The sequence below is a fragment of the Papio anubis genome, chromosome 2, assembly GCF_008728515.1.
Source record: "Papio anubis isolate 15944 chromosome 2, Panubis1.0, whole genome shotgun sequence".
Classification (NCBI taxonomy): Eukaryota; Metazoa; Chordata; class Mammalia; order Primates; family Cercopithecidae; genus Papio; species Papio anubis.
In genome coordinates this window covers 121,923,660-121,940,086 of record NC_044977.1, presented here as the reverse complement: position 1 = coordinate 121,940,086, position 16,427 = coordinate 121,923,660, and the positions used below count along the sequence as shown (strand labels likewise).

Below are 16,427 nucleotides of genomic sequence, written 5' to 3'. Positions count from 1 at the left end.
ACAACATCTGACACAAAATATGTGCTACATTCCAGTTTATGAGCCTATGAAACTTTACAAGTACTACTTAGATCAGTCTAAATATAAAATATAGTCCTGATAAACATTAACTGTTTTATAACTTACTTCTTTTCCATAAAGTAATTATGTGAATAACATTCTTTAATCTTCCTATATAAAATTAATACTAACTGGAATGTTTCTAAAACTTTTACTGCTAAACCATATATTATCTCATTTTGAAAGGGAGTGAGCGTTCTTTAGCAATAGTAGATTTATCCAACTAACCCAGAAGATTGTGTTACAACTCTCATACTCTTTATTCAGGACTCTGGAAAGATACTTGAAAAAGTGTAAAAGAGGTAACAGAAAGGAAAAGGAAAAAAGAATCATATCCCATTATCTTTATTTAATTCATTTAATTGCCTCATAGCTCTCCATAAGACAGCTGGCATAAACTCCCCCGATTTTATTAGAGAACCATCATTTTTTGTTTGAGCATATTGCAACAAAATAAATTAGTTTACTCTGTTTTTAAGAAGTTTCATTAAAATGTTGCTATCTACAAAGACCAGAGTTTGCATCCTTTAAACAAAAGTAAAATAAATTTTAAATTAAGAAACCATATTCAAGATGTTTATATACCGTATTTGTTCTTTCAGTATGATTTTCCAGATGGTGGTTGATATGTAAACCCATTTTTTAAAATTACTAAATGTGTAAGGACTTTAGGATGAACCAATTAGAGATAGTACTGCTTTGTATTTTCCTTGCAATGATAGACTGTATATATTTTGATAAATGAACACAACTCTATTCAGCAAATAGCACTTTGCATTGTGGTGAATTCTTGTGCAATTACAGAGCTTTGCTGGAATGCTCAGTGGTCTCTAGATAAATTCCTTCACCCTCTGTGGTAACAACTTGTCAGGTAGACTCATTTCCTGTTTTTATCTAAGCTCTAAAAGAACAAGAATGACCTTCACGAGTTTGGGACGAGTCACAGTATGATCTATTTCTCAGTATCAGCAACCACCACACACAAAGCACACCTTGGATATTTATTTTCTTAACTGAGTCCTGCTCACTCCAAAATGCACTTTAACTCAATAAACAGTTAATAGCAGACAATCATTTAACACTGGAACCATGTTATCTTTACACATATATTAACTAATTTTTCTTTAAAGAGCTTGGGTTTTAATTCTGCTAGAATTTCCTGTGTTCTTCCACACCAGCGTCATAGGAAATCCTAATGTTCTCAAGATATCTTTCATTTCATTGCACCTGCTTTTCAGGATCAACAAGTTAGTTTACAAGCTGGAAATCTCAAATCCGAAATACTTACTTGTGGGTGAAACAAGAATCCTGGAGAAGGCCTCAAGTATTTCTCTTTTAAAGCTTCAAGTGGGTCAGTTAGTTTTCTTTTCTCTACTCTGAAAGGTTAAAATTAGATTTTGAAGATGAATCAGTTTCACATATCAATCACTGCATAATCACTGACATTTAAAGCATCTAACAATAAAGCCAATGGTAGGTTTCTGGGAAGCACACTCATAAAAATATAAAGACATCTGTCCAGTTCTTGGAGATTAGTCGTGACACTCCCAGGTACTTAAGGAGAGAGGATCCTATTTATAATGGAAAAACCCTACTGAATGACTAGGAATAAGAATAATGAGAAAATGTGAAAAATGAGGAGTCACTAAATTAGAGGCATTTGTCACAAATTCAGTACCTTTCCATTCCAAATGTAGACAAGAATGCTTGATGATTTTGAAATCATGAGGTCAAGGCTGATTTCGAATACTAGAGCCATTTTCTACCAAGAAGGTGTTCTCCCAAATATGCACTCTATTCCTTCCATATTTGTCAATAATAGTAAGGGCATTTCCAAGCATATACACTGCTAGCCACTCTTTGAGGTTCTCTCTCTCTCAATATATATTTATATTTAAATGTATAGCATAATATATTAATATATAAATATTTTATGTAAATTATATTTAATATATATTCAGAGAGAGAGCATATATGCTCTTTGGATGCCACTGCTGATAAAGAAGGCAGGCAGATAGGATGGGTGTGGTGAGAAGAGAATGGGGAGCTTTCTGAAGATAGAGAGAGACACATAAAACTTACCTATATATCCCTTCTGCTTTAGAAATGTTTGCCATCCTATTTTGTATTAAGCACATAGGGAAATAATACATCTATGTTGAATTAATTCCTTTTACCAACTTGGTAATTAAAAATACTTTTAGATGTATGCACTCTTAAAGCAGAATAAAATAGCTACCACTTATTGATATTATATATGTGATATATGTGTGTTGCATATATTATTTCACTTATTGAAGTAGGTGATGTTATATCCATTTTATGGATTTGTTTAAAGTCTCAGACACGAGAAGGCTGAGATTTCAACCCAAGTCTGCCACTAAAACTGGGTTCTAGGTCTTTCATGAGTTTGGCAAAATGACAGGCCTAGGTCTTAATTGAGACAAGCACCAGAGAGATGTTGGAGATCACAGTGAGTAAGAGGAATGCTAGTAGGTGATGAGGATGAGTGCAAGAGATGTGTGGAAGAATTGGAAGCCAGTTGCTATTGAGAGGGTATAAAAAGGAAAGTCTGAAAAATTATCTTAACAAAGGACTGAGACACATCACTGAGTTGGAAATATGACCTGACCTGAAATGTGTGACATACAATCTACACACAAAATACGGAAGACATGTTTGTCTTTTTTTTCCTTCTCTAGTAACAGGACTGCCAAAGGAATTAAGATATAATAATTTTAAAGAGTAATCAAAATTGGTACTGACAGGACTGAGATATTTTGTATTGTCCTTTGATAATACTTTATCATATTCAAATGAGGGTAGTCCTTTCCACACTGACAGTGTTTCCTTGTTAATGCATTATAGATAATATACATAGAAGAAGAGTTTTAAGTGAGAAGAACTTGCAGCTCTAGTACCTATTAAGTAATATTAACTTGATAAATACTGTTGAATTAAATAATAGCACACTTCCTCTTCACAAAAGAGAATTAGGCAAAATATGAAAATACTCCAATGTTAGATAAGTTCAATTAAAAATTATCCACATGTTCCATGAACTCTTGACAATGTTCAAGATTAGAATGAGAAAGTAAATATGAAAATGTTTGTAATATTCAAAATATGTAACAAACATATTATTCATACCCATTTAAAGAAAACTAGTATTTTAAAACTAAATCACTTTGGTCAAGTGAATATTACTGAATATTGCCAAAAAGATCTTTTATTAAACTTGTATGTTTCACCCCAAGATTTTTTTGCTACATCAAAGGAAACCGGATAATGAAGCTATTAAACAGAGACATTTTTTTATGCCAACTACTCATATTATGTACAAAACATACTCCGTGATTAATATTTCATTTACTTGGGGGCTCCTGAGAGATTTATTTAGAAACAATATGACCAGCCCTTATTAAGGATGTGTTGGTAGGTTAACAAAGAGTGGACTCTTGCTGTTATGTATCCCCCCATATTCCAAAGAACCTGACCCATTTTAGTACCCACGCATATTTGCATTAATCCTTCAGGATCCTCATTCTTCTGCCACTTGACAATTTACTTTAAATATGATTTTCCCATATTTTCCACTCCAAATAAAGTGTTTAAAAATAAATTTATTGTCAAGGGAAAAAAATTCTGTAGTCCTACTCCAAACCCCCAACTTCAGAAACATCTAAAAATACGTTCAAACAGAATGATCCAACTTTCAGAATAAAAAATGAGTTCACTAGATCAAACAACTTCACTCTGTTTTATAATAATAGTAAAAATGACGTGTTAAAAAGCCATCACTTTACAGTGTAAATAACACCTTTCATACATCTGTTCATATTTTGTCATCTCCCATACACGCTTACCTGTAAATAGGGTCCATAAAGAAAGGAGTGGGTCTTGCATGCTGCAAGGAACCATCTGAAGCAGGTCTTGATTCGACATTGCTTCCTTTTTTTTCCCCAAACACGTGGTTTTTTCGAGGCTCAGTCAACTTTGTCCCACTGGCTCTACTCCTACTGCCCATACTTAGATCCAGGGGCTGGTCTTGGCTTGTGGCAGGCGTCACTGGAGGCTTGGAGGGGACTGGAGTCAAGGGCTTCTCATCTTTTCGTTTAGTGGTGAGATCAAAGGGGGACTCAGAGCTGCCCTTCTGCAGTTTCTTTACTTCACCTGGTGATTGGGGTTCCATTTTCAAAGGTAACGATCTCAAGTCTCTATCAGGAAATGGGTACATTGATTGAGAGAATGCTGGAAAAAACGGGAGGGGAAACATGGAAGGGTAAGGTAAAGCTCCAACTTTTTTGTCTTGCAGCCCCACCAGTCCTGTTGAACCAAAGTATTTTTCAGCAATAGAAGCAATAGCCTTTATAGAATCATTCACAGCTCCTGACACCGCAGTCTGCTCCTCTAAAGATGGTGAGAAAATGGAATGATTGCTGTATTCTTTCTTATTATTTATTGAAGCCAGATTCTGAAGAGGGCTTACTTTGTCTTTGAACATTTTACCATTTTCTTTAAATTTCTCTTTATCACTTTCAATGTCACTTTCCAGATCAGAGCCCGAGGTTGTTTCCAGGTCACTGCCACTTGGTGTACTGACATCATCAAGGTCACTACTCTCTGACTGGTCACTGATTTTCTCAAGGGGCCTCTCTTCAGAGGACCTCTCGGGCTGGAGCTCCACTGGCTTATTGTCCCCTACAGATGGGTGTTTAGATAGTGCCTTCAAAATATCCTGTGTAGCTGGCAGTATCTGAGGATGTGTCATGAGGGGACTTTGACTTTTGTTTGTCTGTTCAGTACTTGATAGTCCTTTAACAGGAGAACTAGCAGGTATCAAAGGAGGCCTGTGGTACAAGCCGGAAGGAAACAGACCAGGGAAGCTAAAAGAAAATCCAGGAGCTGTTGGAAAGGTAAGACCAGCAGGATGCCTATTGGCGCCAAAATAGTCAGCAAGGCCCGGGTTGGCATGACTCATATTAACCATGGACGTTTTATCCATAGCTGGGGTTCCAGGAAGTGAAATGCCTTGGCCAAAAAATCCACCTGCCGCAAAATGGTTCTTGCCCTCACAAAACCTCCTGTGTTTATTTAAGGAAGACGTAGTGCTGAACATTTGTCCACAGTCTTTGCACTTGATTTGGGTTCTGCAATCAGCATGCATGCGCTTATGACGGCAAAGGTTTGAAAACTGAGTATAGGATTTATGGCAGACCTCACCTGTGTGCAAACAACAAAAAAGAATCTCAGGCTTTATGTCAATTGCTTCTGAATTTAGCAAATATCACAATTGGTTTACTCAAAATTTCAATTAGGAAGCTAGTAGAAGACATTGGAGGCACCAATCTGGGTGCTCCAAACACAGAAAACCCCATTTCACTAGATTCCAAAGCAAGGCAACCAACCTGACAAATGTCTTGAGGCAGCACAAATATTTCATATATATAGGTATATATATTTTGTCACCCCCATTGTGCAATATTTTGCATAATATTTGTGTATTTAAATATTTATGGAAAGTTAAATTCCATCATGCATTGATTCTCCACACAATTATTATACTAATATAATGTTGAAAATTAAAGTCTTAAAATGTATTACGTCTGAAACATAACAAGAACCCCTTTCAAATTTTAGAGTACTTAAAAATTCTATTTTGTAGGCACCAAAACAAAATAAAACATCCTCAACCAGAAACTTCACCTTTATTGCCTCTCCCCTTGGGGAAAAAGCCTGTGACTGCCCTGCTATTATTTAATTGGTATTATATCATATGCTCTCATCATTCACACATCAAAGCCACACAACAATGCACATTGTGTATTCTGAGACTTTTTTTTAACAATCATTTTCATGATTTGAGAAAGACTGACATAATTTACAATGGCTCTATTTTAAGCCTGCAAAGGAAACTAAATTGAATGTAGCCCATCCTGCATTGCTGGTTCCCATGAACTATGATCACGTCCTCTGACTTCCCCTCACACCAGTGGTTGCGCTAACCTTCCTGCATTTATGAAACCCCCGTCCTTGGGAAACATGTCCACTTGTTGTCATATCTACACTGGTTATCTCAGGTTTGACTCCAGTGTGTGATAGCCAGCTATGGTCAGTCGGGGAGAGCACTGTGAAAGCTCTAATCCAGAAAGAAGGGCACAGCATTGGGTGCAGCTGTGAAATATGTTTCTTCACTAAGAATTTGCCAGTGAAGTAGAATCTCCCTCCTCACACATGTGCCACTATACTATAGCCAAGTATATTTTAAGACCAAACTTTGCAACCCTTAATAACTCCTTTACCAGGTAAAATTCCTCACTCAATTCATGGTCCAGCAGGATTACAGTATCAGTACCCCGAGCATCATATTTTTTTATTTTACTTTATGGGATTGAGCCACGTTATGTGTGAGCTTACTTTAACACTTCCGTGCATGTTCAATACATGCAGAAACAAGATGTACCTTGTTGGTAATTGTTGAAACAAATTTATTTTAAGAAATTAAATTGAAGACAAAATGCAACACTAATTGCTTTCATACAATGGCTGCCTTTAAGTGCAGAATGGTTGTGCTTCTAAGTCAAAGCAATAATAATTAAAACAAAAAAACAAAAAAAACCCATGCCAAGGAGATTTTATAAACTTTCAGTCAAGCAAAACTCACCCAGAACTTGGATTATCCCACATACATCCAAACAAGAAGTACTAAGTGAGGGTATATCTCTTTCTTTTACTACTAAATGTTAAACTGTATTGTTGCCTATATCAACGCGTTTGGTAATATTAAAGGTGCCTTCAATTGTGGGATGAATCACATTATAGAGGCTATATAACATGCATTTTAATGGGAATAGAAGATGTGGGTGACATCTTTTCAAATTATTTTACCAGAATATATTGACCAGAGTCGGCTTTAAAAGTATACATGATTTAACCACACACCATAAATAGACATCTAACTTAAATTGTTTGATACACTAATTAAAATCATATCATGGAGAAGGTAGAAACATCAGACACTCACTAGATATATTAGAATAATTCAGCTACAAGCAATAACAACATTTTATTATTGGAATTATAAAAAGTACGAAAGCAACACCTCTTAAAAGGCATTGAAAAAATGTCTTGATGAGTATTCAACCAAGACATAAGTTTTTCAAAGGCTTGTCATTTATTGGCAAGGAAATGTTGCTCTCTACACTTCTTTCTTACAATCAGATGGCTTTAAAAAAATCAAGAGCTTCTCTCTATTGGAGTAACAGAAGTTCAGCTGACTTTTCTGGTGGCACCCTTTGTTACACGGCTGAGTGGTGTCTGTGTCTGGGCTCAAGAACATTGAATCTGGGATGTTTTCTTAGGCAGAGGCTTTGTTTGCAGCACTTGAAGGACAGGCCTGGCATACTACAAACTACCAGGCCTCCAGGTAAACTGGTTCAATTGATGTTGAAGTCTGTACTCTACTGTAATTTTCTCAGTAATAAGGAATTAGCCAGCAGTTAACATTGCATTTTTCTACTTATTAAACAAATTAAGAGGCATTTTGAATATATTCAGCCTATTAGAGCATGTGGTTTCTATTTGGGAAAGCTGGAGGTTTCTGTAAAGGCAGTGAGTAATTACCTTAGCACTGGTAACTTTGGGCTCAAGCGTGGCAGCACACTGTAATAAGAGACAGTTGCCATAAACACACCAGTGGGGGTAAATCGTGGTGTGTGGCCTTCTGGTGAGAAACAGATATCAGCCCTAGGTGAACCTCCTCCACTCAAGTCTCCGCACCATTTCCTGATCTTTAAACTCTTTTGTTCTGAAATTACATGGCTATTATTCATAATTACTCCATGGTTCTCTGTAAGATTTTAAATTTTAAAAAATGCCATCTGCTATTTAAATTTACCAATAATTACCGAAAATCATTCAAGGGAAATACTTTATGCAATCTGATTGGAAAGGGACACCCTGTGACACTTTAAAGTGAAACACTTGTCTTCAACACAATTAAAATTCCAGATCCCAGAATCTTCGAGAGTAGAAGTCTATATTTTCTGACTTTTATTTTAAATAATAGAGAAAGCATTAAATGAGTGATCAGAATTCTTTGTGGTTTATTCTAGTTTTTTTCACATCAAAACATAATAAAACTTACCAAAATTTATTTCTGAGGAATCAGAAATAAATGAACTATTTAATATCGTATGCCTGTAGTACTTCCAAGTACATTTTCAGGGCATTAAGACTTAAGAGTCAGGAATGCCTTTTTGAGACAAGAAGTCTAAAATTTCTATTGAATGCTTTATTTCCCGTGACCTTCAACAGAGCTTCCCCAAGGGAGACGAGAGCACCCTTTTGTTTATCTGCTAGTCCTCTTCACCCGGGGAACAGAAGAACATATGAGCAAAACAGGACTCTAGTGTAAGCTGGAAAAGGAAAGAAAAGCTCTTTTGGTGCTTGGACACACAAAAGAAGGCTGTGTCAAGGCAAAGCAGAGTTAGTCTCTGGCATCTCCATGTTGGCACTGAAAATTAGTTTTTTTCCATCAGGTCCTGTAGTAGTGTCTCATATACCTTTTACAAACCAAAGTCAGAGGTCTTGCCAAGTGCTGAGTATGCTTCTACCAATTCTATGTGTATCTGGGTCCAAAATCAGTCTTGAATTTTGTAGCACAACTCAATAAGTCATTGTATTTATATGTTCAGCCAAGCCATGGAATCAAAGCAGCCCAGAATTTTTGCCCAGGTAGACTAAGAACAACTGATTTTACTTAAAAAATGTTTGAGCACAATACAGAGAATAGGAGTGGGTGGACAGAAGAAAAAGCAAATGAGAGCTGAGTTTTATTGTATCTGAAGGATGTTACTACAGTGCTCTGTACAGGGATGTTCTAAGTAGGTGGTCAGATCAGATGTCCCCTAAAAGCACATTGCCTATAAACTTGCTTTGGTGCAGTGGGTAGGAGAAACAGCATGTCCAGCATCTAAGTGAAAATGTTCTGCTTTTCTTCAAGTAACAGAGAACTACAGGTCCGACAGCCTGTGATCGGCAACAATGGGTAGATTAAAAAGCATTTCATCCCCCTTGCTCTCTCCACACACATATACTCACATACATGCACACAGAGCCGTAAGCCCACTTCCCAGGTGGGGTTCTTCCAGCTCTTTCTGTTCCAGAACAGGTTTTTAATCACTTCATCTTATTTAGTGATGTCTGCTATTTGCTGCTTTACAAAGCCATGAACATTTACGATATGAGACAAATCTGATTGTCCTGATTAAATCTACAACCTGAGAGATTTCCCTTTGATTATCTAATGACTTTTCTTTCCTCTACCTGTTATTGATTTCTTCTAAAAGAAAACACCCCAGGAATCAAGGACAAAATACCATGGATCTGATTATAAAAGATTTACTTGTAATCATAAATAGCCCTACTGTATTGGACCATAAATAGCTAACACAGTGACCCTCTAAAGGCCATGTGCAGTCACTCTCCTGGTCACAGTGCCTTTTGGAGGAGAGACAGATGTGGGAAGGAGGGCTGGAGTGTTGAAAACTTACAGATAAAGGGCTTCACACTGCTGTGGATGTGCTTGTGTTGTTTGAGGCCCGACGAAGTGGCAAACGTTTTGCCACACTCCGGGCATGCATGGGCCCGGGCACCGACATGCTGAGAGCGAATGTGCCGCTGAAGGTTGCTAGGGTCCGTGAAAACCTGCTAGGAAATGAGTACTGATTAATCAAGAAACTTAACTCAAGGGCACAATAAAGAAGACCCGGGATGACTCAAGAAGAAACTTTGCTTATTTGTTTTGTTTTTCTTTACCCCAAAGACCAAAAGTGTACCCTCCTCCAATTTCCAAAATGTACTCTCCTCTAGGGTAGGAACTGTAAATTATTCTGCTCTATATCCTTAGCATGGTGTATCCACTGGTATCAGTTGAGCAAATAATGAATGGTGCCATTAGGCCTTATTCAAGACCCTTTTTGATACCACTTAGAGTGACTTGAGTTAAGTAATAAAATGCTGGTTATGCCATTATTAAAACTTGTGTGCTTTTTTCACCCTTTAAGTAAAGACACATTGTGTACAAAAATTTGGAGGATTTTGACTAACATACCTTAAATCTATTTAAAGAGCTTCCCTAAGGTGTTAAATTCTAACACTCTTTCAGTGACTTACCAGCAAGCTAAAACCATTCCTTTAGACATTGTACTAAAAACAAAAATAAAAAAGCCACTCAACACATCTGAGAGCAAAACATCCCTAAAGAAATTTCAAATCTCTTTAATTTTTTATGAGGAAAAAACATACGAAATTTTAATGTGCACAGAACAAGGTAATCACAGGAGAATGATTACCCAGTAACCTGGTGGGGTACAGAAATTTCCATTGGCATAAAAAAAAAAGCTATTAAAATGCTAGGAAATGTGTTTTGGAAATAGAAAGCAACTTTAATGACACCAGGACATCTTTGAGTTAATTAAGAAACATGAAATTAAAAGAAGTGAATTACTTTTACCATAGTTCACAGTTATGGTCTAAGTTGAGTACTTCCATATCATCCTTATGTTGTTCAGCACTGACAGAGGCTCTACACATTTTAATTAGAACCAAGTCATAATTTACGGTAAGCCCTTGGTTGGAAAAATCTGCAAATGTAAGAGTCACCCATTCTTTCTGAATAGGCATTCAGAAATTTTATGTGACTTCCTCACAAATTGCTATTAAAAGCAATCAGTAACATAAATTGGATAAAATTTTCATTCTCCACAAGGCCATAAAACAACTCCACGCTGGCAAATCAGTAGCGGAACCAGCAATTTACCAAGGATGTCTGACACCTAGTTCTGGAACTCACCATTAAGCCTCACTTCCTCCCTTACAAAAATAAAAGGATACCCACTAAGTGTTTTTATACACTCTACTAATGCCTTTTCGCATACAACACTCAGTGTACTTTTCTCAAGATATTTATAGTTTCCCCTCTGAAGGCTTGTTTTTATATATCGTAGCAAGTGATGGATTAAGAGAGAGCAGGATGACAGAGAGAGGCCAAGTAGCCTACAAATTCACTGTACCTTGGCACAGTTTTCACATTCATAGTGCTTTCCACTGTCATGTGACATCTGGTGGCGAATTAAATTGGACTTCCAGTTAAATGCCTTGGGACACTGATCACACTTGTATTCCCTCTCTTCAGTATGTGACAGCATGTGTTTCTCCAGGCTGTTAAGAGAACAACAGATTTTAAAAGACAAAGGATGCATTCATAAACAGAACATCATTTTATTGCTAATCCAACTGACAATTAAAGAAATAATAAGGAAAAGGAGTTGAACTGAGAAGGAGGAAAGAGCAGAAACAGGCTTGTGACAGACGAAAGTGCATTTTATGTTTCCTGGACTGTGTCACCAATATGAAGATGTGCTCTTGTTGTTAGAAAATAAATCTGAGACAGCTGGCAGGGATTATCTGCCGATTTAAGAGCATGATAAACAAGAAGCTATTTGTCCAGTTTTGGATTCACTACACAATTCTAACAGCAACACGTATTGCTAATACTTACTTAATTGAAACATACACACTCAAACAGAAAATGCTTAATAATACATAGGCGAGTATTCTGTCTAATGTATATAATCTCTAGTGAACCTAGGATGGACGGATGGATGGATGGATGGATTGATGCATGGATGTGTGTGTGTGTGTGTGTGTATGTGTATACACACACATATATATCTATGTATACACACATAATATACAAAACCTAAGAACTGGGGGGAAAAAAGTGTGTAATATTTTAAGTGGGTGCAGTATTTAAGCCCCCTAAAAGAAAAACATGATTAGAAGTTTCTCACAAGCATAGTTTCTCTGTTTTAAAGTTTAAAATGTTTTATCTTCTCAAATGTTTGCCTCCATTTTCTAAAATTTGTATATCTCGCTCTGTTCCCCAGGCTGGAGTGCAGTAGCACGATCTCCGCTCACTGCAAGCTCCGCCTCCCGGGATCACGCCATTCTCCCGCCTCAGCCTCCTGAGTAGGCGCCCGGCTAATTTTTTTTTTTTTTTTTTTTTTTTTTTTTTTTTTTTTTTGTATTTTTAGTAGAGACGAGGTTTCACCGTGGTCTCGATCTCCTGACCTTGTGATTCACCCGCCTCGGCCTCCCAAAGTGCTGGGATTACAGGCGTGAGCCACCGCGCCTGGCAAGAAATTATTTTTAATGTGGTATTGAACTTATGTTTTTAAGGAGTCCTTATTTTCTATAGATACATACTAAACTATTTTTGAATAAGACGATATAATGTCCAGGATTTGTTTCAAATAATTTAAAGCAGGTATAGTGACAAGATTGACTTCATGTGATAATTATTAAAGCTTAACATATGGGATTTAAAAAATACTATCCCCTCTCTAGTTTTGTGTATATTTTAAGTGCTCCACAATAAAAAAGTTATTTAGAAAAGAAAAAGTACCAACCAGGAAAGCATTCGTTTATTTTCTTTTATTTCTTTGTGGGATGAATACTATAACTATCAGTACCAATTAAGACCTTTGCACACTTAGAATAAATTATCCAGTGGTCATACAGACTGTATGAGCGGGAGTATATGTAAGAAAATGGTGCCAATTCTCATATCTTGGTAAATTAGAAATGCATTTCCTACACATTTTCTCTTTCTCAGCTTCCTCCCCACAACTCTATTCATACTGGCACAAGAACTCATTTTTCCTGCCCCATGAATCAATTGAGTTGGAAGTGCTATTCCGAGCACAGGTGGTGATATCTCTGTGAACAAAAGGTACTAGGAGAGTACAGGTATGTGGAGTCATAAGAAAGCCCCTACCTTTATCTACAATATGTAATCCTCTGTTTGTTACAGAGTGGAATGTTAATAAAAGAGTTAAGACAGAGATACCAACAACTGTCGTTAACAGTGAAATGAGTCAGGGACATCCTCCAAAATCACTGTACAGATTGCAGTTCTCACTGTCCGTCCCCAGCAACCCATAAAGGCAAGCCATTGTATGATATATATGCCACTACACTATATATCAAATCATAAACCCTGAAATCTAGTGGCAAAAGATTGGCCTATATGTTGAGTTTTATTCCTCCCCCTAATTCCAAGGATATGGCTTAATTTTAAGACTATATTGTAAGTATATGGCATGTAGGGGTAAAAAGATAACAAAGCAAAAGGAATTTTCCCTTCTTTGCTTCTCCTAATCGAGCAGAAACTCCATGTTGTCCCATAGTATTATTAGCTTCCAGCTAATCAGTAATAAAAAGCATAAAAAAAGCAAGTCACTTTCACAAAAGTAAATGTGCATTCCTTTCATAAACATAGAAGCAATCCAGTCAGTGAGACTTCTCTGCTTTTCATGGAATTTTATCTCAATCTATAGAGCCTTGATCAGCCTTTTGAGTTCTTTTCAGCTCTTTTCATCTTTTGCACATCATCCTTTGTTTCTTTCTTGCTCCTATTTTTTTGTTTGCATTCTTTTCTCAAGATTTTACATACAGGATAGACAGCAGAAGAATAGATCATGACCAGAAAGTAATTTTCATCATTTAAAGTATAAAGTGACAACGCAGCATTCAATAAAGTAAAAAATATTCAGAAAATAAAGGTTCTGAATGTGGCTAGATTATATAATTTATAACCAAAAATACCAGTTGGATGATTAGTATCCAATTGCATAGTGACGTGCTTTATCCATATGGCTGGGCTGCCAAAATATAAATGTTGAGAATTCACGCAATGCCAGATAATTAGATTTCCTTATTGTTTTCTACTAAATGTTTGACTGAATTAACTAAACTAACAGTTGGTTTCAGCATTAGATAGAGTTGACTCAGGCTTAATCTTACAGCAAGGCAGATTAAGAGGCTTTCTCCACCCAAGAAGTATTGCTGTATACTCTTAGTAGGAAGTAAGAAATACATTTTAGTGTTTAGTTTGTCAATTTTTGCTTTATAATGCCATTCATTATTTTTTACAATACAACTGAAGGAAATCAACTTTATTTCTGACACCAGAGATATTACTTTACAGAATAAACATTTTCCTACTCATTTGTGTTTATCAGCTTCATTTTTTTTTAATTTGGGCACAATTATATTAAGGGGACATGCTTTTTTTTAAATTACAAATCCACACTTTGCTAAACATATATAATCGATTTATTCTCTATGAAGATTTATATGAAGTGGCAGAAGTGAGTTTAAAAGGTTCTGGGAAAGCCCTCTTATTCCATAAAATGTTTACTCTCTAATAACTAAATTAGTCCTAAATTTTCAAAGCTAGATATTTATTCTTTCTATTCAATCTTCTCAACAGAAAGGATTATGCTTAATGCCTTTTAGTCATTTATGCCTTAAAGTGAACAACTACTAGATGAAATCCTTTCCTAAAAGAGGTATAACCAAGAGAAGAGGATGTAGGGCAACACGTGAGGTGAAAATGAGAGGAATAAAAGGATTCAGGAAAGAAGGAAAGGAATCAAAAGGGTAAACTGAAGGTGAACTGTCAAAGACAAAGTCTGAGTAATTCCCATTCTTGAGTAAGGCCATTTGATATACTACCATTCCCATTTAAATATAATGTGATGTGCATTTAAAATTCTGATTACAGGTTTCAAGGACAATTTCCAGATTTAAAAGCAAAGTAAATGAATACAATTATTAAAATTATTTGTGGACCAAGGCAAAAATCATTAGGTAGAAACAAACAAAAAGATCCATTAACTGTTCTAAACTGTTCTGATCTTAAAGACCATTCTGTAGTACAATTAGTATATACTTTTCAAAAAGTAGGTTCTAGTGTTGTTATCAGCAATTTTAAAAAGTTATAGAATAAAATTCAAAAGGCTATAACAAGTTAATATGTCACTGAAATATGATTTTCATTGTGTTAAAAATAAGTGTTAAAGAATTACCTCATTTACATAATTGTGTTTCTCGTTTACCTTTTAGGAAATTCAACACTTTGGGAAATCAAACAAGTTTCTCTTATTCTTTTATATATATGCAATTTAGATAAATTGTTGAAATTAAATCTATGAATTACTGCTCTATCGAAAGATCATTTACCTGTCATTAAGTGAATGCCAGATCTAGTCCTTTCAAAAACCGTCTGAATGTTTCTAGGGGCAGCTTTATTGTTTCTTGACATATGATTACTTTAATTTGTTCCAGCACTCTTTATACTTACTCTAAATCATAATTTACTATAAAGTTAAGCCTTCAGTTTTTAATAACACTATTTAATAATAATATAACATTATTTTTCATGTGACATCAAAATAACTAATTCCAATTTCACTGTAAATATTTGACAGATGAGAATATCCAGGCAAATATGATTTCTGAACATGTCACGAGTGCATTTGTCCAGCTCTTTGGAGTTCCAAATTTTCCATCTGCACAAAGCCTCAAAATTCAGCATAACATTGCAGAATAAATACACAAGTTTTGAGGTACAACATGCCATTTCTAACCTTTGCAAATCAGGAAAAACTTGGTCACATTCCTTACACTCCTGGATCGTGTGTATCTCTTGGAGATCATTCTCACTTTCGAGTTTTTGCTGAAAGTCCTCTTCAACCATTGAAAATGCTGAGTGAGGAGTACTGCACGGAAACTTTTGGTGATCTGCTAGGTCAGCCTTAGATTCAAAGAGCTGGTCACAGTCTTCACAGCGATATTGCCGTTCTTCTGTGAAAACAATTCAAGTGTTACTAGGATTGGGTGGTCAGGAGTTGCCATCACAAACGAGCCAATCTTACCAAATTTTATGAGATGTAAGAGGTATTATTTGATTGTCATTTCTATCATGTCAATTTTAATATGGATTAGAAATATCATATGTAAAGAACCCGGAAGAGAGACTGGAACAATAACATAAGCAATGGCTGTGACTAGAGTATATCCTTCTGATCAGTAAAACTTTATGACTAAACCTTTTCAGGTTCAGAGAATACTAAAAATAATAAATACGACTTACTGAGCGTCATATATTTTCTCAACCCTGTATGTGGATTACTGACATTCCTTAAAACCTGATAATGAGGAATTATAGGTCAGATTTTTATCCTAGTTTTCAGATGAGGATTTCAGGTTCATAGAAGTTAAATGTAAACAGTCAGGGAGTATAGAGCTATGTGGTTGTGTAAGGTTTTGAAACCATTTCTATTTCATACACTTCTTATTATGCCAGTGCCAGGTTATCTGGAAAGAACATGGGACACAGAGTTTGTATCTGACCCATGCTTAAGCCTGGTTAATGTCAGCAAACTTGGAAATGGTTTAACATTCATCATCACTAAAAATGGGACACAGGATGTTTTTAGTACCCTTCTAGGCTAATT

General features: G+C 35.9%; 1 protein-coding gene across 16 annotated transcripts in view; it reads right to left on the bottom strand.

Annotated features, from left to right (window-relative positions):
• MECOM (MDS1 and EVI1 complex locus) overlaps positions 1-16,427 on the bottom strand; it is a 598,968-nt gene that overhangs the window by 27,490 nt on the left and 555,051 nt on the right. For 6 of the 16 annotated variants that reach the window (XM_009201389.4, XM_009201392.4, XM_009201394.4 and 3 more), the window contains 5 exons: positions 15,558-15,774; positions 11,136-11,283; positions 9,615-9,771; positions 3,927-5,283; positions 1,349-1,436 (listed from right to left, as the gene is read on the bottom strand). In XM_009201389.4, coding sequence (XP_009199653.2) covers positions 1,349-1,436; positions 3,927-5,283; positions 9,615-9,771; positions 11,136-11,283; positions 15,558-15,774 — 1,967 coding nt within the window. The remainder of the gene's footprint in view (positions 1-1,348; positions 1,437-3,926; positions 5,284-9,614; positions 9,772-11,135; positions 11,284-15,557; positions 15,775-16,427) is intronic. The other 10 variants (XM_009201393.4, XM_009201390.4, XM_017955723.3 and 7 more) reach the window with 3 other exon arrangements.